This window comes from Myotis myotis, unplaced genomic scaffold (genome assembly GCF_014108235.1).
Source record: "Myotis myotis isolate mMyoMyo1 unplaced genomic scaffold, mMyoMyo1.p scaffold_m19_p_3, whole genome shotgun sequence".
Lineage (NCBI taxonomy): Eukaryota > Metazoa > Chordata > Mammalia > Chiroptera > Vespertilionidae > Myotis > Myotis myotis.
Window position 1 is genome coordinate 152,702,909 of NW_023416335.1, and position 23,373 is coordinate 152,726,281.

General features: G+C 50.3%; 1 protein-coding gene across 2 annotated transcripts in view; it reads left to right on the forward strand.

The window, feature by feature from the left end:
* The window catches only part of PPM1H (protein phosphatase, Mg2+/Mn2+ dependent 1H), a 235,395-nt gene that overhangs the window by 148,194 nt on the left and 63,828 nt on the right, over positions 1–23,373 (forward strand). For both annotated transcript variants that reach the window (XM_036298716.1, XM_036298715.1), the window contains exon 6: positions 14,816–14,934. In XM_036298716.1, the coding sequence (XP_036154609.1) occupies positions 14,816–14,934 (119 nt within the window). The remainder of the gene's footprint in view (positions 1–14,815; positions 14,935–23,373) is intronic.

A 23,373-nucleotide genomic window follows, 5' to 3' on the forward strand; every position in this document is an offset into this window, starting at 1 on the left:
GATACTTCTCATGAGATAGTCATCATATGTTCTGAAATTGAGAGGAGAAGTATTCCCATGGTAATATAAAATATACTATCTGTAATAATAAAAGCGTAATATGCTAATTAGACTAGATGTCCTTCCGGATGACCTTCCGGATGAGGCGGGGGCTGCAAGGGAAGCCCGGCTCCTGGGTGCAGGAGGGAAGCCCGGGTCCCAGGTGCCAGAGGGAAACTGGTGCCAGCAGCCAGGAGAAGGAAGGCCGACTCTTGCATGAATTTCATGCATTGGGCATCTAGTATATCTTATAATTGTGAGTGCACCGAATTTTACCCAAGTCATTTTTTTGGAAACATTTTCCTGGAACTAATTGTGAAGCAGTTTAGTGTAATGATAGTTGTACCCTTTACACGACTTAAACAAGTTAGTACGTAGCTGGGGAGTTAACAGTGTAGTCTTTATTCTTAGGTCAAATTAAATTTTATTTTTATTAGGTGTGAAGAAACACTGACGATAGAATTATTAAAACTTCTAGGCCCTTCGAGACTTGGTTTGAGCAGCTGTCTGCAGTCCCAGGGCTGTTTGACTGGTAGAAATGGTTAATGATTTTTCTTGGAGGGAGGGAGGGCTTGGAGCCCTTGGTACTCGGACCAGTTGGATCCGTGTGGCAGAGTAATGTCCTTGGAATGCACGGTCTGGATGTGGGGGATTATGGAGCTGGAAGCAGATTACAGGATGATGGATGTGGCAGGCACGCTCATTGTGTTCGGTCTCGCATGCTGACCTCGAGGGCCCTTCCTGCATCTCCCAGTGTAATGTGAACTTTGCTCCGTAGATTCCTGGGCCGGTGATTAATCAAGCAGGCTTGTGGGTTTGACGTGTTCACACAGAATGTGGCAGGTGTGTGATGAAGGGGCCAGGCTATGACTTCTGCCCCCGCAGCTGGGGAGGGCTGATGATCCCAGAGTCATGAATAAGCCTTGCTCTTCTGCGGGGCTTTATTTTTATTAATGTTTCCTGGGTGATTCAAATGAAACATTAAGGGGTCCAGAAAACTAGACAGAATGTGTGGGTGGAGTCAAGGCCCAGATAGGCGGGAATGCAGTCTGCTCCATAAGCATTTCTCAGCAGAGCTCACCGTAGGTGTGAGAGTGACGGCTCCCCTTCCCTTCTGCTGGGCATATTTTAAACTCTGATTTGATTACATTAAGATGTGCTGATACCATCAAACCTTCACATAGTGTACTTCTGTCCTTGTGGGTACTCCAGCCCTGCAGCTGTTTTTCATCAAGGGCAGCATAAGGTAGAGATAAAGTGGGTTTCAAATACACATTTGATTCACCCAAATGCAGTATTATCTGGGATGATTATTGTGATGTCCTTGGACCTGCTCCAGCCTCCTACTGAGTCTGGTTCTTTTGTCGGCCAATTGATTCCCTAGTGCTGGGCTCAGCTAGGTTTCAGAGTTATCTTCCAAAAAGTATACTCCTTCCTTGAGCCTGAACTTGTTTTTAAGACAGGAGGCTATAGCCCAACCAGCATGGCTCAGCGGTTGAGCATTGACCTATGACCCAGCAGGTCACAGTTCAATTCCTAGTCAGGGCACATGCCCAGGTTGTGGGCTTGATCCCCAGTGTAGAGCATGCAGGAGGCAGCCGATCAAGGATTCTTTCTCATCATTGATGTTTCTATCTCTCTCTCTCCCTCTCCCTTCCTCTCTGAAATCAATATATATATATATATATATATATATATATATATATATATATATATATATATCTCCTATCTAATAAAAGAGAAACATGGTAATTGGCGTACGACCGCTACCCTTCCCATTGGCTAATCAGCGAGATATGCAAATTAACTGTCAGCCAAGATGGCGGCTGGCAGCCAGGCAGCTTGAAACTAACATGAGGCTTGCTTGCTTCAGTGACGGAGGATTCCAACGTTCCCCGCCTGCCACTGCAGGCCTCTGAGCTGGCAGTTTGAAACATTTTAACAAATATAGAAGCTAAAAAAAAATCCAGAAACCAGCTTTCAGCGAGCTGGGATCTCAGAGCTGGAGTCAGAGCTGGAGTTATACATTGTTTCGAACCGAAACAAACCAGATACCTACTTTCAGCAGCGGAGGCCTAAGAGCTGGAGCCTCAGAGCTAAAGCTGGCCCAGAATTAAAAAAGAAAAAAGAAAAAAAGGAGCGGTTGGGAGCTTCCGTCACCCGCCAGCCTGAAAACAGCCCTCAGCCCCTCACCCAGACTGGCCAGGCACCCCAGTGGGGACCCCCACCCTGATCCAGGACACCCTTCAGGGCAAACCAGCCAGCCCCCACCCATTCACCAGGCCTCTATTCTATATAGTAAAAGGGTAATATGCCTCCCAGCACCGGGATCAGCGGAGCCGAGAGGCCTCCTGGCACCAGGATCAGTGTGACACGGGGCAGCGCCCAAACCCCCTGATCACCCTGCGGCTCTGTGTGTGACAGGGGGTGAGGCCACAACCTCCCTATCGGCCCTGCTCTGTTCGTGACAGGTGAATGCACCCCAACCCCTCCGCCCCCCCACGGGCCTTGCTCTGTGTGTGACGGGGTAGAGCCATAACCTCCCCATCGGCCCTGCCCTGAGTGTGACAGTGGCAGCGCCCCAACCCCCTGATCGGCCCTGCTCTGTGGGTGATAGAGGGCGGCGCCCCAACCCCCTGATCTGCCCTGCCCTGAGTGTGACAGGGGGCGGTGCCCCAACTCCCCTATCGGCCCTGCTCTGTGCATGACAGGGGGGAGCTCCCCAACCCCCTGATTGACCCTGCTCTGTGCGTGACAGGGTACGGAGCCCCAACCCCCCGATGGGCCCTACTCTGTGCATGACAGGGGGCAGTGCCCCAACCCCCTGATTGGCCCTGCTCTGTGCATGACAGGGTACGGAGCCCCAACCCCCCTGATGGGCCCTGCTCTGTGCGTGACAGGGGGTGGCACCGCAACCTCCCCATCGACCCTGCCTTGAGTGTGACGGGGCGGTGCCCCAACCCCCCAATCGGCCCTACCCTGAGCATGACTGAGGGTGGCATTGCAACCTCCCAATCCGCCCTGCTCTGTGCATGACAGGGGGCGGCGCCCCAACTCCCCAATCGGCCCTGCTCTGAGCCCGACCAGGGGCTGCACCTAGGGATTGGGCCTGCCCTCTGCCACCCGGGAGCAGGCCTAAGCCAGCAGGTCGTTATCTCCCAAGGGGTCCCAGACTGCAAGAGGGCACAGGCTGGGCTGAGGGACCCCCCCCTCCCCCCAGTGCACAAATTTTTGTGCACCAGGTTTCTAGTATAAATCTATCCCTGCGCACAAATCCGTGCACCAGTAGCTCTCTGCAGGGCCTGGCTGTTCTGTGCCCCGGCCTGGCCAGAGGCCCATCTGCGGCCATCAAGGGATTCTTGCCTCATCGCCACAGCGACGAAGCAAACATTCCCCCGGGCCGCTCATGCTGCCTGCTGTCAGCGGCCATCCCCGCCCCTGGGACTGGGGGACTCCGGCGGGGCTGAGATGACTGGACGCTGCCATCTTGTGGCTATGGGCGCTGCCATCTTTGTGACGGAGTGATGATTAATTTGCATATTACCCTTTTATTAGATATGATATTTTTAAAAAGATAGGAGGCTGTAACGGGAGAATGAAGTATGCTAATGAATAAATGCAGTAGATCTGCCACCTTGACATCACACCTGACCTTGAAGAGCAGGTGGTCACGTCTGATTCAGAAGCAGCTTCACCACTGCTTTGCTCTGCTCGATGACTGAGTCATGGAAAACGTCACTCCAATCCCCATTGAACTCCCGTTCACAAAACTGCACGCAAGTTTCAAAATGTCCAGTGGGAAAAATGGCAGGCCACAGTAGTTGACATTCCTCATATTGACTGTAGATCCCATTGATCACACAGGTGTCACCAAGAAGCCAGGGCGTTCTTAGAGCTCCAATGGGCACTGCCCAGGCATTTGGAGGTGCAGCTTCCATTCGGCTGCCCCGGGAGCCCTGCCTGGCTCAGGGGAGACTCTGAGACATTCACCCGTATCATTGAACCCCACCACTTCCGGAGCCCTGATTTTGAAAATGAGTATAAAGGGACGTTTTGTTTATTCCAGATTGGGGTGAGTCAGAGACTTGATGCTGAGGCATTATCAACCTACTATGTAGACCTATGGAAGAACACAATCATCATGAGAATGTATCCCTAAATTTTCTTCTTTAAAAATAAGTTCATCTTTTTTGCACAGTAGCTACCCACATACACTGTTTAGACTCTTTAAAACCTCCGGTCCCCCTACCCAACATTCTGAATGAAAAGTTGGGCTCATAAAGTCAGAGCCATCTGTCCACAGGGTTCCTTAAGAATAGCCTGGGTGTAAAGAAGCAAGGTAATATCAGGCCCCCTTTAAATAAGGTCAAGTTCATTCTGCTTTGAGAGGTAGGTGGGATTCACTGAGGCTTTTTAGGGCAAACACTTAACTGGCTATCACATTTTCTGTGCCTCAGTTGCTTCCTCTGTGACACCAAGTAATTGCAGGACCCTCACAGGATGGTGTGAGGATTAATGGGTTAATACTGCAATATGTGTAATGTGCTTACAACAGTGAATAGATCAGAGACCAAATAAAATCTCTTAGTTTTCAAATCTAACTATACAGGAAGGACTTTTCCTGGCCATCCTGCCATTGGGACCACGTCCGTGGCCTCTTATACAGTGTCTAAGTTCCATTTGCATATGCAGAGAGAGCCCAGATATGCAGGCATGTCCTTTTTCGCTGGCACCAGTCGTCCTTTCTTCAGATGAATGTCTTTCCTCCGATTTTAGAAAGAAAAGGCATTAGGCACATGAATATGGAAACCTTATATATTTGATGGAAATGAATAGTTTTTACCCCTTATTCTGTACATCAAACTGTGTAGAGTTGACAGATCTAGGCAATTTTGTGTAACATGTCCATCTGAATACCAGTTTCCATGGGGGCTTCTTTATCATAAGGTAGAAATTTTACAATTTGAGTTATTTTAGGGGCATGCTCCTTCCCTCTGGTTGATCCCATGCAAAATTTAAACATGGACCTTTCTTGACATCCACATAAACCAGACAGAATTTCATCAGCATTCAGTTCTGTCATAGCTTATAGACACAAGCTTGGTTCTTATTATTTTGAGATTTTTAAGGACAAATTAAGACTGAGAAAATTCTTTAGGAAAGAGTCTAACCCATGCATATTTAGATCTCAGCCATTTCACCTTTTTCTTCCCCTTCCTCTTCCCCTTCCTCCCTCCCTTCCTGCTTCCCTCCCTCCCTCCCTTCCTTCCTTCCCCAAACCAAAATACTCCGCCTCTGCCCTGTAAGCCAGGCAGGCAGCCTGGGCTCTGGAGGACCCGCCCGTGTGATGCTAGTGTGACTGTTCATGGTCACCAGCGGTTTGGCTGACGTTATTAATTTCATTTCATCTGTGACCTTAGACTTTCTCTCATGACAAATTATCTTGATATGGATGACTTCCAGTTCTCCTCTCATATAATCTGACGAGGTTTATTCCCCCTCAAGGGCAAGAAAGAGGATAAATTGCTTAATTGCTTTAAAGATTTGTGTTAAACACTGAAAACCCTCATTTTGATAACCTCTTGTCAAATATTGAGAGGCCTGAAGATTTAAAAAAAATGAATGCAGATAAAAGTTTTCTAGCTAGAGGCCTTTACGAAATATTCCCTGTTAAGGAATCTGCTCTCTCATTTAACACGAGTGTTTTTACTTTCCGTATTCTGCTGGTGGGAGTGGAAATTGGGACAACTACTTTGAAAAAGGGTTTGGCAGTGACTGAAAGCTGGGCAGTCCACTCCTAGGTAGGTACCTAAGCGAGGTGTGTCCAGGCGTCACCAGGAGACTAGAACGTGCACATGGCACTGTCTAGAACAGCCCAGACAGGCACGGTCCCAGGGCCCGGGGAGCAGGATGGGTGGGTACGTGCGGCAGTCAGGGGTGAATGCTGCGCAGCCCCCAAATGAACGCGCCGTAGTACACGGGGACATGGATGAATCTCACAGGCCTCACATCCAGCGAGGGGGGCTGCCCCTAGGGTTCCACAGGGAATAGAGCAGTGGTTCTCAACCTTCTGGCCCTTTAAATACAGTTCCTCATGTTGTGGCCCAACCATAAAGTTATTTTCGGTACTACTTCATAACTGTAATGTTGCTACTGTTATGAATCATAATGTAAATATCTGATATGCAGGATGGTCTTAGGCGACCCCTGTGAAAGGGTCGTTCGACCGCCAAAGGGTTCGCGACCCACAGGTTGAGAACCGCTGGAGTAGAGAGCCGGCAATACCAGCCTGGGAGATAGGCTTGCGCTTCCCTTTGGGGGAGCCCCAGTGATCAGACAGGATCCTGACCCCAGGGTGCTGGTAACGCTCTATTTGGTGATCTGGGTGCCAGTGCCATGAGTGTGTTCAATTTGTGAAAATTCATCCACTTGTACATATATGATAGAGCACCTTACTGTATATATATATATTTTTTTTTTCATTGAAAAGTATTTATAAAAAGTACTTTCACTGTATGTAGCTGTGTATTGCCCTCTGCAGGAAGGGCCCTCCTTGGTGCCGTGCAGGAGCCCAAGGTAAGTGGCAGACAGGCTACACTCCTGCCACCTCTGCCCCCACACACCGGCCACTTCCTGCCTCCCTGCATCTGCTCCTGCTGCCCACGCCCCGGACCCCTGGCTTGACCAACTCCTAGATCCTTTCAGGCTCCCTCCCCGTTCTTTGTCCCTTAGCCCTGGGGATATCTGCATTTCTCCTCAGTCTCCCCCACGGGTGTGTGAGCTCTGACCAGAGGACCCTCTTCTTTTATTCTTTGAATTCTTAGCCCCTGGTGCCTGGCATGCTCAGGAGCTCATGTGTTAGACGCACACATTCCTTTGGCTGGATAATCCCCAGACCTGGGATAGTCTCCTCATTGGCCAACACCACTCACTGGCAAGCTGACCACAAGGCATCAGGAATAAAAGGTATCAGAAGGAGGAAGCATTTTATGCTCCCAGCAGGTAACTTGGAGTCAGCTCAGGACCCATCTTCACAATGTCCCCAGGAAGCCCGGTACTCCGCCTCCTCCCATAACCTTAACACACACCTCACTGTCTGGGATCCGGGTACCTGCTCCGCTCCCTTCCTCTTCCTGCCTTGCCAAGGTGCTCACAGCTCTTCCCCCGCCTGGAGGGTGGGGCTCAGGACCCTGTGCTGTGGAGGAGACAGACCTGGCTGCTCCTCTCCAGAAGGTGTCTCCTCTTTCAGCCTGCTCCCCTCCTGTCTGCTCCAGCCCCTCCGCAACCCTGGCTCCCTCTAGGGTGGATGACGGGTTTTCTCACAGTGCAGTGTGCACTATCCGCCGCCCCCCCAAGCTGGTTGCTGCCCAGGGCTAGAGAGGACAGAGGTCAGAAGAGGACGTCCAATCCCCCGGCCCCAGCCCTGCTGTCCAGCCACTTCTTGGCACAGTGGGTACTCCAGCATCCTTTCCTGAGAGACGGCTCTTCTTGTATCTGGAAGCTTGTTCTCAGCTGCCCAGACCCTGAGTGACAAGGACGTGTCCTGCCCTCTGCTTAGCAACCCTGTGTTCTCCAGAGCCCTTAGGACCCTGGGTGACCACCAGCCTTTGGTTTTGCCACGGAAGTGGTTCCCAAGCTCCCCCCAGGTGCTGTGTGGCACACACATGACCTCCAGGTGTACCTCCTCCCCGCCTCCCCTCAGGAGCACGCTGTTAGGTTTCCTTGAGGGAAAGCCTCAAAACTTAGGATAGATAAATGGAGGTACAACAAGCGGTCCATTTTTAACTTGGGGCATGCCAGCACATTTTAAATTAGATGTTAGTATAAACCAATTTTCTAGATTTCTAGTTGGCATGCTTATTAGTAAGAAAGAGAAATGACATTATTTAGCTATTCTTGGGGTCGTGAAATATTGTGGGATTTTAAATGGTATAATTGCAGCCCCAGCTGGTTTCGCTCAGTGGATAGAGCGTCAGCTTGCAGACTGAAGGGTCCTGGTTTGATTCTGGTCAAGGGCACGTGCCCGGGTCGCAGGCTCGATCCCCAGTAGGGGCGTGCAGGAGGCAGCCAATCAGTGATTCCCTCTCACCATTGATGTTTCTCTCCCTCTCCCTCCCTCTCTGAAATGAATAAAAATATATTTTAAAAAATAATAATAAATAAATGGTATAACTGCATCCACCCACCCACCCACCCACACATGTGGTTTTACAGGAAGGAATTGGTCAAATTACAAAGTTAGCTAAATCCAAAGGTGGTCATGTGTGTCCAAGTTTGTTTTTATGTGTCTTGGATCTTAGTTTTAATGTTTTCAAAAGATTGAAAGCTGTGCTGTGTTATTTTGTAGAGTTTAATTAATCACTCAAAGCAATTGTGTAAAGCAGGTTGAGATGTTCTGTATTTATTCTTTCAGCAAATCCTTACTTAGAGAGCCTTTATTGTGTTAGGTGCTGGGCCGGGCACTAGAGTGTAGCTAAGGTTTTAAAAATAATAAACATGTTTAAGTGTAGCTGCTATTACTTGCATCCAATGCAGATGTTGCTAACATACGTATATATGAATAGCATTGTCAGAGAGGAAAAACTATATCCAGCATATCAGCTGCATAAGGAATGTTTAGGAGAGTGTCCGGAGCTTTTACTTGCTCTCTTCTTGGATTTTTATCCCGTTAGAGTCCACATTTTTAATAGGCCAGCATCCCTATGAAATGTACTTTGGGAAGAGGCCATAGTCACGTGGACATACTGGTGAGCTGCCCAGGTATGAGCAGTGGAGTAAAACATGCAAAAACTGTCCAGGAATCTCATAAGTTTGGAATCAGTAAATCACTAGGTTTTATGGTAGAAAAGAACCTAACATACCCCTGCTTCCACACTTTACAGACTTTGAACTTTGCATATGTTGCTTACATTGAGTTAGAAGTGATGCTGGGTAGGCCTTGAGCGACGTTTGTGGGTTCCCAAATCGTGGGGCCACTCTGCTTCTGAGAACAAATGTCCCCGGGCCGGCCTGTTGGGAAGCAGCACGCTTCTGTGTCCACACATTGGAGCCAGCCCCACCCTGGCTGGCCCTTCCCAGTGACATTGGCTTTCCTTCAGATGATTGGAATAAGAAGGGGCAGCGAAGCTCCTCTCAGCAAATTTCTAAAACCAAGTTAAAAACCCCGGTTCTCAAAAAATATATATTTTTTAGTGTGTGTGTGTTTTTTTAAACAAAATAATTCATGTTCAATGGTAGAAATATTTGTGAATATGAGTAAGTTAAATAGAAAGCTGTCCTAACATGTTATGATATTTTGATGAGTTTATGTACATATATCAACCCTATATGTATGTTGAAGCCCTCCCCTCATTGTGCTGAATTTGGAGATGGGGCCTTTACAGAAGTAAGGAGGTTAAATGAAGTCATGAGAGTGGGGCCCTGATCTGATAGGGCTAGCATCCTGACAAAGGGAGACCCAGAGAGCTGGATTCTCTCTCCATGAGAGCACAGCGGGTGGGCCATGAGAGCATGCAGGGAGAAGGCGGCTGCCTGCAAACAAGGAAGAGAGCCCTCACCGGTCAGCCAATCTGCTTGCACCTCGATCTTGGACTTCCCAGCTTCCAGAACTGTGAGAGATCAGTCTTTATTGTTTAAACCCTCCATTATTTTGATATAACAGCTAAGCTTACGAGGACAGACCATATGTGTAAACTCTCTTAAGTATGGAGATGCATGAATAAGCAGAAGTGCACTTTCCTCTGCAAACCAACGTGTATGTCCCATTATATTTTAGCATCTCTTTTCATTAATCAGCCACCTGTTTTCTCTGCTTGTACTTAGCTCTTGAGTTGTTGTTTTCTTTAACACAAGTAACTCCATCATGTCTGACAAATGCAACAGTCATCAGTATGGAAAGTGCTGGTGAAAAGGAGGCCTGTAGTTAGGATGTGGATGGTGATATTTAAAAAACAGTAAAAATATGTCAGAGGTACCCATGGAATCACAGATTCTCTGGCAGGCCGTGACTGTGACAGGAACCGTATCATGCACCATGTGAGATGTGCTGTGGCAATTAGCAAGACAGGAAGAAAAATAACTGTAACGATAGAGAAATCTAAGGGGGTGGCGTCGGTACCAGTGGGGGCTGAATATCACAGTATCCTCAGAGCTAAGATGCCCTCTCTTCCCTTTCTGACACATCTGAAGCTGGGGTGTGTCGCAGTGGATTGCTGCTGTCAGCCAGATGGCAGGCACGACCTGGGCGTCATCTCCCGGGCATGTGCAGACAGCTAAAGAGCAGCCCCAAACCTGCGGGGACGGGGGCCCAGCAGCTTAGAAGAAAGCCCTGCAGACAAAAGCGAAGCCCTCTTTGAACCGTTTGGGATCCAACTGGCTGTGCGCAGGCAGGGCTGGGAGGCACGCGTGAGACTTGCTCGGCCACATTCCCCAGGCCCAGTCAGAAAGCTGGCTCTAGATCATCGCAAGGTGGACTTCAGAGCTCTGCACCCCTGGCTGGAGGCTTGTGGTTCTTTTGTGGATTATTTAAGAAACGCTGCCTCGCCAGCGCTCCCACGGAACACAGGCCACCATTGTGTGGAAAAGCATGGACGTGAATGATTCAGAGTTGGCAGCTGATGCGCACTGTTGGATTCTCCACGTGAAAAAGGTTTGGAAGACCTCAGCCAATACACTTCACTTGTGTATTCCTTTTCAGATATACACGATAGTGGTAGATAATAAAGGCTTGTCTGAGTCGAAAGGAGCTCTCTCAGAAAGAATAAAATAAAAGTTTGAAGTAGTAAGAAAGCCGTGTGCGCAGCTTAATTGGCAGCCTTCCCCCTCAGAGGTAATAAAACTCGGTGCAGCTAATCAAGGGCGTCCAGGGTGGATGCACGGAGCTGCCTTTGGTTATCATGGGAGACGCAGGCGGTTGCTGAGACCCTGAAAGGCTCTGCGTGGGAAGGGGCCGCAGGTGTCAGAGTGTTTAATTTAAGCCCCTTTGGCACCTGCTCGTCCTCAGAGGCAGAGGTGAGGCGGCCCCTGCAGATGGCAGAGCTGCCGAGGAGTCCCAGCCACCCGCGGGCATCTGCCTGGCAGATCTTCCCGCACGACTGGCCATGCACATGTATGCGGGCGGACGGCGTGAGGGTACCTGCGTACAGCACAGCAGAGCGCCCACTCCTTCTGCGATTAAGAGATAAAACGCCTGGAACTCTGTACATTCACTCCTGTTAGTCACCGGGGTTGGTGAGGAAATGTCCTTGGAAATGACCTTGGTATCTAACGTGTTTGCTGATCATATACTATACGTGTGTCGTGTACCTCTATTTACACACACACGTGCTCATTTATGTATAGTTGTCCCGGCGTCTGTAAGGGATTGGTTCCAGGACCACCACGTATGCTCCTGTCCCTTCTATAGAACGGCATGGAACAATGTGTACAGTCGGCATCTGTGGCTACGGAGGGCCAACTGTACACATATACACTGAGTGGCCAGATTATTATGACCACCTGACGTTTGTAGGCAAATTAGCTATAATTTTGCGCTGAAGTTTCTAGAGGGCCAGACCATTATGAACGTCTGAATAGCACAACATACATAAGTATCGTTGATCAAGTTCATCCTATCATGTTGATGGCATATCCCAATGGAGATGGCTTCTTCCAACAAGACAATGCACCATATTGTGCTCATATTGTGCAGGAGTGGTTTCAAGAACATGAGGGAGACTTTACCTTGCTTAGGTGGCCCCCACAATCACCAGATCTCAATCCAATTGAGCATTTGTGGGACGAAGTTAAAAGAGCCATCAGGCAGCTGGTTCCACAACCATCAAATCTCACAGAACTGGACAGTGGTATTCATCAGGCATGGTGTCAGATTCCTCACATCACCTTTCAACATCTCGTGGAGTCAATGCCAGGAAGAATCGCCACAGTATTGAAGGCAAAAGGTGGCCTAACAAAGCACTGATGGGGTGGTCATAATAATCTGGCCACTCAGTGTATATCTTACACTATATCTTATGACATAGTTCCCATTAGCTCCCACACTCACATCACACATTGTTTGATAACCTGCTTTTTACAGATACAGCACCCCTTTCTGTGTCATTACATCGCCTCTGTGGCATCATTGTAAGTGACAGCATAGAATTCCTTTGTGTGGATTTGCACTGGTTTCTTTAATCACTCGTATGAATTTCTTCTAGTTAACTTGTTAAAGCATAATGTCAGGCCATCTCTGTGGCCTCGCTGTGTGCAGAGCTGCACTGCTGTTAAGCTGGGTCCTCACGGGGACCTCTTTGTGGTCTGACTTCGTGTGGTCTGGGCGCACCAAGATCACAGGCCTTTTGTCAGCCCCTTATTGTTTTTTGTAAATGTGTGTATGGGCAGGTTAAAGGGCCAGCAGAAGGGTTAGGATGGGGGCCTGTGGACGACAGGAAGCACAGGCTCTAGAACCACACAGGCCTGGCTAAGAGCCCAGGCTACGTGTCTTAACCTCCCTGGGCCTTGGTTTCCTCGTGTGTAAATTGAGTCTATGGGATAACCTTTAGGACGGCTGGGGTACTAATACACAGCATTTCAAGTGTCTGTCCAGCTTGGGAGGGAGGGGGTGCGACAGAACACCAGGCCGACACAGTCCCTGCATTCTGGGAGGTGATCGGGGCACGTAAGAGATGCTGCTCTTCATTGACTTTTTATGCCTCTGTTCCCTAGTTTTCGTGGGTGGACAAAATAGAGGAGGAAGAGCAGCATCTGCCCTGTACCCACAGCTGGCTGCACGGGCATGTGGCCTGCAGCTGCACGGGGCCCTGGGCTCGGCTTCCTGCTCTGCTGTCACGCTCTTGAATTCTTGATTTTGCACAGGGACTCCATATTTTCATTCTGCACTGGGCCCCTCGAATTATGTAGCCAGTAAGGTGGTTGGGAGGGTGAAGGGAGAACTCACAAAGCAGTTAGCATAGGGCTCCGGATGTAATGGGGCCCAATAGTTATTAAGTGGATATGATTGTTTTCTTTTATGAATGGAGACAACCATGATAAGTGCATTATAGACATCATCTCATCATTAAAATAGTATGAGATAAATACATAACTGATCTCATCGTACAGATTTTAAAAACTGAGGCTGAGAGATTAACCTCCAAAAATCACACAGCTTATAAGTGCTAAATGCAGAGCTTAAATTCAAACCCAAGTCCACTTCGCCCAAAGCCCAAGCCATGGACCTGCCCTATTAAATACTAGTCCCCCCTCTCCGTCCCTCCCAGGGAACCTCTGTGAAACCCAGTGTTAAGTGTCCTTGACCTCCATCAGCAGCCAAGCCAAGGTTTCAGAGCCCCTCAGAGGAGACCTAGAATTTCCGTCAGACCTGGGCGGAGCTTCAGCATAAGGACAGGTCCCCTTCTCACCCTCAGGCCGGCCCTGCCTGTCACACACCCAATCCTGCTCGGAATCACTGGCTCCAGTTCCGTTATCTGGCCAAATCTGACCAGCCTGGTGACAACTCAGCTTGCCTCCTTTTATTCCTGATACGCTGGTGACGAACACCCCAGGAATACCCCCGAAACCCCTGCGAGCATCAGCGGGAGATCCACCCGTGTCAGGTCCTGGGAAAGATGTGGAAGGGGCCTATTTCCAATGGGCTGAGGACGTGGCCATCTGGCCTGCTGCAGGAGTCCCTTGATTTCCTGCAGGGCCAGGCCATGATTTGCTCTGCCCCCTCTTTCCCCTGCCAGACAGAGAGGGAAGACTCACTTCGCCAGGATGCTGCTCCCAGGGGTGCGGGAGGGTGGGGAAGCCCCGGTGGCTCCCGGTGCGTGGCCGCCGAGCGGAGTTCACACTGGAGCGTTTCGTGTTTTGGAGAGCTGGACCTGAATTTTGAACCTGACAATGAGACTGTTCGTTGTTTCACAGCAGTTCCCTAAGTAGCTGTTTGCTGAATACTTTTGTAGTGTGAACAGGGATCTGGGGGAGGGGAGGAAGCCATCTGCTCTGGAACCGTCTTCCAATTACACTATCACATTACTGCAGAGCCGAAGCGAGGCGTCCAGCCCAGCCCGCTCACTCTGGCCGTTGTGCTGACCTGGACACTCACGGGTTTTTGTTTTGTTTTGTTTTTTTAAATATATTTTATTGATTTTTTACAGAGAGGAAGAGAGAGGGTTAGAGTCAGAAACATCAGTGAGAGAGAAACACCGATCAGCTGCCCCTTGCACACTCCCCACTGGGGATGTGCCCGCAACCCAGGTACATGCCCTTGACCGGAATCAAACCTGGGACCCTTCAGTCCGCAGGCTGATGCTCTATCCACTGAGCCAAACCGGTTAGGGCAAGAGACTCACGGGTTTTAAAGGCCCGGCCTGGGACCCAGGAGTGTGCGGGAGAGGACAGCAGAGAAAGCCTAGGGCAGGCGGAAGGAGTGAGGGGGGCTCTCTGGCCTCGCCAGCGTGCCAGCGGGAAAGGGAACCCATCCTGGATTTGAATTAAAAAGCAAACCTTGGGAGAAACAGTCTCTTTTCCTGACAACGCTGGCAGTCCATACATGTCTTCTCTTACAATTAATTCTTCACATCAAATGAAAAAGTTACAGCCCTTAATAAATTAAGTGGGTGATTTTTATTTGCATTGAGATTCTTAAATCTATTTTCCTTAAAATTTGGGAACTGTTTTTTTTGTGTGTGTATTTGAAATATGTATGGCCCGTCTCGATTTGCAACACATCCTTGAGTCTCGTTTTTTCTTCTAAATCTGTGCGTGTGTGTGTTTTCTTTCTTGCTGCTCTTAGGCATTCATGCAGCCTCACTTGCTGGGAAATGAGTTCACACATTTGGAGTTTCCAAGGAGAGTGCAGAGGAAGGAGCTGGGAAAGAAGATGCTCTACAGGGACTTTAACATGACAGGCTGGTAAGAGCCCGCCTCCCTCCGCCACCGCCGGGGCGTGAGAAGGCAGCGTCGGCGCCATAACCGGCCAGGCGCACAGTTTGGATCAGGAGGTGCCCCGCGACCCGGGCGTGGTCAGGGAAAGGGCGACGCTGCCTCTGCTCTGCGCCCGGGTCCAGTTCCCACGTCTCAGGGCTGGTTGGCCTGTCTGCTTCTCTGAGGTTCTCCTCGGGGTCACTAGACCCCACAGAGGTGACAAAGTTCCTCACGTTTCACAGAGCAAGCATTTGGGGGCTTTTGAAACACATTGAACTTGGTTTTTTAGGTCAGGGGCTCGAAGGATTGGACCAGAGGTTTATTGGGCCAGTCATTATCCTTGGATTGAACCTTAGCTCGGACCTTTCCAAATGGGCAAAGTTGCATAAACTACTTCATCCCTATGAGCCCCGTTTACCATGGGTATCTTTGAAGGGTCATTGTAAGGACTAGAAGTAATGATTTACCCTCATTATTTCATCACATCCAAATCGAAATACGAAATCTTGGCAGGGTGCATCTTACTCTCCAAACACACCTTGCTAAGCACAAGACCAATTCTGTTGTGGATCAGGCCAACGGTGACTAGGAACCTCATCGATTTCTTCCATCGGAAAAATAAATAGGCTGATCAAGTACTTACAGGTACGAGGGTTGGTGGAAGGATTAAATGAGAGAGCAGTGCCGGGCACGGAGACAAATGGGTGAAGATTTGCCCTTGGGCCCTGTGTTCCTGACCAGTAAGCCTCTTGCCCGCCTGGAGGATGACTGGAGAAAGAGACCGGCGACTCTTACCTCGCCGTATCTCCAACTCAGGCAAAGAAGTAGATTCCGATATCTCTTCTTCGTTGACCAAAATAGCTGTAACAGATGGTCACAGCCCCAGTTCCCATGGTGATGACTTCTAGGCTGGGCATCTTCTCCTAGGGTACATACTGTCTCAGAGGAGCAGTGGAGCGCCAGGGAAGATAAGGGGCTGATCCAAGGGACACTTCCTGTTGTACTTTGCCATCCAAAAGAGGACATCCTCACCAGTATCCACTCTTCTTCTTCTACAACAGGGTTAACAAATTGTGGCTCAAAAACCAAATTTTACCCGCGGGCCCTTTCTATAAATAATTTTAGTGCAGCCGTGTTCAGCACTGTATGTTTGATCTTTGGCTACACTGCATCAGCGTAGTTGAGTAGTTGCAACAGACACCATATGACCCACAAAGCCTAAAATACTTACTCCTAAACATGCACGTATTAATCAGAAAGGGTCCACTGTATTTGCAGCTCTCAGTTTTGGAGATTTGGTGCCCCAGATTCATTACCCTAACCCAGCGATTTTCAACTGGTGAATTTTGAAAACATGCAATACCTGCCCTGGCTGGCGGCTCGGTTGCACTGTCGTCCCATACACCATGCACTGTGGGTTCGATTCCCTGGCAGAGCACATACCTAGGTTGCAGGTTTGATCCCCGGTCAGGGTGCATATGGGAGGCAACCCATCGATGTTTCTCTCTCACATCTCTCTCTCTCATATTTTCTCTCTCTCTCTCTCTCTCTCCCTCCCTCTCCCTCTCCCCCTCCCCCTCTCCCTCTCCCCCTCCCCCTCCCCCTCTCCCTCTCCCTCTCCCTCTCCCCCCCCCCCCCCCCCCCCCCCCCCCCCCCCCCCCCCCCCTCCCCCCCCCCTCCCCCTCCCCCTCCCCCTCCCCCTCTCCCTCTCCCTCTCCCTCTCCCCCCTCCCCCCTTGCAGCCCCCTCCCCCTCTCAAACATATCCTTGGGTGAGGATTACGGGGGGGGGGGGGGGGGGGGACATGCAGTACCTGGCTGTTTGGTCAGGAGCACTGACCTCTTTTCCCTCAGATTGTCAAATAAAAAATGACAGCAGCCAACACAATAGCCATCTGGTGTGAATGAATCAAAATTATACCTATTTTCTGTCAGACTTGCAAAAAATACATATTTTAGTGTGCTGTAAAATTTAGTAATTAGTTTCTGTGTGCCATGAGATAAAAAAAGATTGAGGATCACTGCCCTAAACCAACTGGGTGTTCTTTGTAAATTCATTTCTATCCTGTCAGCAAAATCAGCACTCTTACAGAAAAGTTGAAGGCGAGGGCTACTCTGGTTCAGAATAGCATGGCAGGGTTTGGTCTGGAATCTGCAGAATTTGGAACAAAGAAAGGAAAGGCATCCCAAGTCAAGAACCACGTGATTGTAAATGCGTAAATGAAAGCGTCCATCTAAGAGACAGCAAGCAGAATGGCCAACTGATCTGGCATTGAGGGAACATGGCCGAGGGTAAGGGAGCCAGGCAGAGAGCTTGGGGTTTACTGGGGGAGGCAGTAGGTTACTCTTGTGTGTTTCTGAGAAGAAGGAAAGATGAAAGCAACGCTTTAGGAAAGTGGTTCTAAGAGGAGTTTGAAGGGGACTAGGAGAGAGAGCAGATAGAGATACCCAGGGGAACAAATCACAGAACTGGAGGTGTGAGGTCCCAAGGGCCAAGTAGAGGGATGGAAGCAGAAAATAGTCACGGAAAGGAAACGAACAGGAAGCTAGATCATATAGGCCACATATAAGCCATGCATGTAAGAGGTAAACCATGAATTATTTCAATTTATCTGTTTAAATATGTCTCTTCACATAGTCGATAAGCCCCCTGAGGGGAGCACCATGTCCTGTGCCTGGCACATAGCAGACAGGAAGCTAGTACTTACTGGGTGAAAGGAAGAAAGGGGTGTAATGGACAGAGTGGAGGGGGACAGTGGGGACAGGTGGACATTGTGGACGGTCAGTGGGTGGAAGGGTAGGAATGAGGAGCTCTCATGTGAAACATGTTGAACTTGAGGCAAGGCTGTCTGTATGTTCTTTCCAGGCCAGCGAGGCAAATGACATCTAAGCAGCCAAAACCAACTTGGTGAACAAATGGCTAAAGGTTACCTCCATTTCATAGTTTTTTGAATGTAGATTATATCCAAGTTTATATGCCCTCTGTCTTTTAAACACACACATACACACACGCACACACTTTATCACTGAGGAGCCAAGACTGAGAAGCTTCCTCAGACCGGATCTGTGGATTCGTTTCAGCGTCATTCCCTCCCTACATGGCTTTGCCTCCCAGCTTTGCCTGTGAGCAGAGATGTACGTACATCTTTGCACGACTTCCTCCCTGTGTTTACTTTTGATTTGAAAACGATGTTTAAGGCAAAGGAGAGTGCTTCACATCTTTGTTGGAAGAAGTTGGGAAGTTTAAAACCAATTTAGACCACTGCGTATGTAAACTCCCTCTCCCAACTTTAATGAATCCCTTTGAAAACTTTTCAGCCTCTAAAGGAAAACCTCAGGTCTAGCCATTACTTATTGGGACTTAAAAAAATGGGACCACAATTTGCTGGCTTTCTGAGCCGGCAATTCCATGGAAAAGGAGATGAGGACTGGTAGCGTTTCCTCGCCATCAAAGCTTTAAATTAGAGTCGGCCCCTGAACAACACAGGTCTGAACTGTGCAGATCCACTTCCAGGCAGGTTTTTCCAAGGAATATTCAGTGGGCCCTCATTCTCCCCGGGTTTCTCAGCCACGAATGCAACTGACTACAGACTGGAAACCGTTGTGCAGCTGGGAGCCCGCAGGTGCAGAGGGCTGACTGTGCGTTGTGTGCTGCTGTGCTGCACTGCCAGATGCTGAGTGGCTCCTCCTCCCTGTTCCCATTTTGCAGTTGAGCAAATGGAGGCCCCAAGGGAGTAGGCCATTTTCTCGGCTTCCACCAACGCGCAAGTGTCACAACAGGGACTAGAACCCAGGTCTCTGACACTAGTTCACGGCTCTTTCTAATCCAGTGCACCGGTTAGCTTCTCTCCAGGGTGAGACTAGACGTCATCATCCCCTTTTGAGCTGTGGCATAAATTTGAGCAGGGGACCTCTACCCACCAGGCTTCAAGAGGGTGAGACGAAGCACCTGGGGAGTAGTAAGTTGCTTAGGCGGTAAATTTTCTAGTCTCACTCTGACCCAGTAGACCATTGGCCGGATTGAAACACCATGCTTCGCACTCATCACTGAGAGCCTGTGTGTGATGTTGGGTGCGATGGTGGGAAAGATCCCCAAAGAACCAGCTCTGCGATGCTTAGGAAAACTCCTGCTCTCGTTAGAGGAGCACCATGCCAGCGTCCGCGGCGAGCCTACAGTGGGAGGGAGTGTGGAGAGGATGTCAGCTCGGGGAAGCCTGTCTCATCATTAAGGATGAGTCTGTTGCCTCCTGGCGGGCATCCTTCTCTCCCACCCTTGCTCTTTCTCAGAGACTGTGGGCCCGCTCGGCAGGCCCAGATTGTACAGAGGACAAAAGTTCACTGTCACCAGGACCTTCATAATGAAATCAGTCTCTTCCCTGGCTCCCCCATCTCTCCTTCCGCCGCTCCTCAGAGAGTTTGCCCAGTGGTGTGATTTATAAAGGCATTTTCTTCACAGAACCCCCAGCGCCGAGTTCGTCCCTGATGCAGCCCAGCTCTCACCTTCTGTGCCTGGTTCATTGGTCCTGGGGCCAGAATCCGGCCTTGGACTCAACGCCAGCCAGTGCCCCTCCTCCCCGGCCCTTTGTGCCTGTGCTGCAATGGCGGCGCGATGCACGCTGGCTGGCACTGAGGTCTGTGTCCCCACCCGCAGCCCTCGGAGCCCGCTCAGGCCATAATTTGCTGGCAAGCATCTGTGTGAGGGAGTTGAAACAACAGTTTCTCAGAGCTGGCCTTGTGGCTGCAGGTCCCCGCTTCTGCGCCTGCCGGGGATTTTGCTCTTGTGTAAAATCAGTGTTCTTGGTGCTCTTTGTCCAGCCACATGGGGTGAGGAGCAAGTGGGGGCGGGGGGAGGGCTGTAGCTTCTTCACCCCTGGCTTCGGGCCAGCAGCTCCGGCAGCTGTTCCTGGGCTGATGGGATTTATAGAGCGAGCGAGGGCCAAAGAGGAAGAGAAGTCCATCGTGTGAACGCGAGATTGCTTCCAGATGGTTCTGGTTATGAGTAACGCACACCAGAATTCTTTCTCTAAGCAAAGCCTTTCCAGCATCTATGATGGTCTTATTTCAGGGGACAGGCGGGACGGTAACTAGAGATGGCCTGGCTTCTAACCAGCTCACAGCTATGGGAGGCAGGCTGCCCGGTGCTGGTCCTCGCTCTGCCAAGATTCTGGGGCCTTGGACAAGTCCCTGCCTCGGTCTCTCATTTCTTTGTCAAATGCTTGCTTTGCCCCTCGCTGCTGCCCTCTGTGGCGGGTGGGGGGTGGGCTGGGCTCTGCCTTTCGGGCTTCCGGGGAAAGACCGCTTCCCGTAGGCAGATTCCACAGAGGGTGACCTTCCATTTTTATCCCTTGCAGCCCTTGCTCTTTATGATTCTAACTTGATGACACAGCAGGGTAATTTTCCCTTCTGCGTTTCCTGAAAACTATGAGCAAATCAGGATTTTCCACTGGGAGCAGAGTGGGGTCAACTACATTTTTTTCCTTTCAGCACAGGGAACCTGTTCTGCTCTGTGTGCTCTCTAGCACGGTAGCCACTCGCCACATGTGGCCTTCTAAGTTACAGCTGGATAACAAATTCCTTTCCTAGTTTCGCTGGCCCCGTCTCCACTGCTCAGCAGGCACATGTGGCCCCTGATGTGGACAGTGCGGTACAGGCCGCGTCCTTCACCCCAACAAGTTCAACCGGGATAACACAAGGGTGTGGGTCTAGGTGGGCTGGAGGACGGTGCACGGAGCCGGCTGTAAGTAAACAGCCAACAGCAAAGAGGTTGTTTTTTAAAAGAAATGAGAGGACAGCTGCCCCGGCTGGGTGGATCAGCTGGTTGGAGCGTCGTCCCTTACACCAAAAGGTTTCGGTTCTATCCCCAGTCAGGTCAGGACGCATACGAAAGGCAACTGGTCGATGTTCTCTCTCTCTCTCTCTCTCTCTCTCTCTCTCTCTCTCTCTCTCTCTCTCTAACATGTCCTCTGGTGAGGATTTTTTTTAAAAAAGGACAGCTGAGCACCACCAGGGAGAATGTCGTGTGGCCACATTCTCTGGCTTCTGTCCTCTGCCCCTCCCCCCCCCCCCCCCTTTTAAAAGAGAGGTTGGGATTGGGGCCGACATCATAGAGAAGCTTGTATTTGAACCGAAGGTCTGAAATACGAGAGGAGTTCTGCTGGACTCGGAGTCACCGGGGGATGGAGTGACCACCTCTCAGATGTTCGGGGGCATCAGTCCTGTGTTTAGAGATGATTCGTCTCCAGCGGTCACTCATGGGTCAGCGGGAAGACCCATCTCATTGGCCCTGGTCAGCAACGCCCCTCTCCCCCAGCCCTCGGCACTTCCCTTCCTACTGCTCCCCCTGTTACTTCTTGGGGAGCATCTCAGACCCTGAGGATTGGGTTAGGAAGCAGCTCCACTCCCATTCTGGGTGGGGTGGCCTTTCTTCTTGGCTGAGCCTGGAGCCCAGCTCCGGGGGGAGGGCCACAGCCCAGGGCGTCGGGCTGCTCACCAACAATCCAGACGTTTTTCCGAAGAGCAGCCCTCTGGAGGCAGTTCGAGCGTGGTCTGGAGCGGCTGGGCCGAGCTTTATAAATATTGCAGATCCAGCTTCCATCTTGCTCTTCATTGCTCTTTTCAGCGCCCGCTGACCGCGCCGCCAGGCAGGCTGCAGGGACGAGGGTGCTTTATGAAGCCAGCGCCAGGGCCGCACCGCATTTAATAGAAATTGATTTATTGAATCAAGCACAGAAGCCCTGTTACAGAAACCCCAGGCTGTGCCCTCCAGAGGGCCACCGAATAAAGCAGCCCCAACTGACGCTCCTCATTAGCTTCTCCCCGGGTCCCCAGGCAGTTTTTAAAGGGATAGTGTCCCTCTTTTGGACCTGAATTTATATGTTGGCCATGCCTGTGGGTCTAATTAGCTCAGCATTATTAGTCTGACTGGGAAAACCTGCGTTTTCTAGCAGCTTGACTCTTGAGTTTTAAAGAGTAATTGGAAAATTCATACCCTGTCCCTTTCCCTCTTTTTGTCTTTAATCACTTCTAGCCCGATCTTTGGGAACGCACCTGCAGGGGCCTCTGCCTCGCAGTGCTGGGCGCGGGAGGGCTGCCCCGCCCCGCCCCGTGCGAATCCGGGCCTGCTGTGGAGCCACAGGCCTTGCGGGAGGCTTTTCAGACTCACCGAAGAAATAACACATTTTAATTTTATAATGACTTCACCAGAAAGCAGGCCTTTCTGCAGTTAACCTGGTATTAATTTCCTCCCAGCCACTTGTATTTTCATAATTTAATGATTATGAGCTACCTTGGCAGCAATCTGGGGATCTGACTTTGTAGAGGAAGGAGGGGCGTGGAGGTCATTTTAGAGAATTCTTACCCCAAAACCTCAACAGATTGTCCAGGATGGGGATTGGCTGGGTCAGAGATCAGGCGCCCAAAATGCCCCCACCCCCACCCGCCTTCCAAGTTCCTGGAGCTGAAGTCAGAGCTGCTGGGCCTCCTATGGGAGGGGCCTCTCGGGGCCCAGGGCCCAGATGATGAATGTTTATTTGCGATGTGCATGTTCTGCATCTTTTCAAGATTTGCAGCTCTAGCTGCAGGAGCAGCAGGGAAGAAAGGCTGCCTGCTGTGTGCAGCACATCTCCTGACAGTGATGAATGACTCCTTGCTCCCAGCCTCCTCCCCGCCGCTCTGCCCAGGAGGCCGTGGAAGCTCTGAGGTCTTTACAAATGGCTGGAAACCGAGACAGACAGGCATTGTCAGGCCCCATAGCGGAGAGAGAAAGGAGGTGCCCAGCCAGCTTGCTCCCTATTGATGGTCCATCACCTCTGTGCGTTAATAGGAACTGTACGTTTATCACTCCTGATGTGGCCAAACCGCCTCCAAGCCTTCCTTTTGCCCTGAGGCCCTTGAATAGCCACGGCGGTTATCCGTGCCCACCCATACCCCTAAGCAGAGCCTGCAGACCGCTCTTCCCCAGCAACCACAGTTTCGGGTGGTACAGTCCCTGTGTGGTGCTGACTGAGCTCCAAGCGTTCCAGAGAAGTTTTAAGATGGCACGTGCCTGGGAAAATCCCAGTTAAAATAGCCAGTATCCTTGTGGCCACGGAACCCAGGGAGCATGTATTTTATATTCAGCAAACCTCTTTGCATTCCTGCTGCATACTGAATATGGAGGAGTGGGTAAGGACCATCCCATGGAGCCAGGCCGCCAGCTGGGTCAGTCCCCAAGTAGGTCTTGGACAAATTATGTCGCTGCTCCCTGCCTCAGCTTCCTTACTTATTAACGGGGCTGATGATAATGCCTAATAAGAGGTTGTCATGAGTCAGTATGGCCAAGGGCATTGAACAAAGCCTGGCATGAAACAAATGCTGTATGTGTCTAGTAATAGAATTATTAGATAACTAGAGGCCCGGTGCATGAAATTCATGCACTCGGGGCGGGGGGG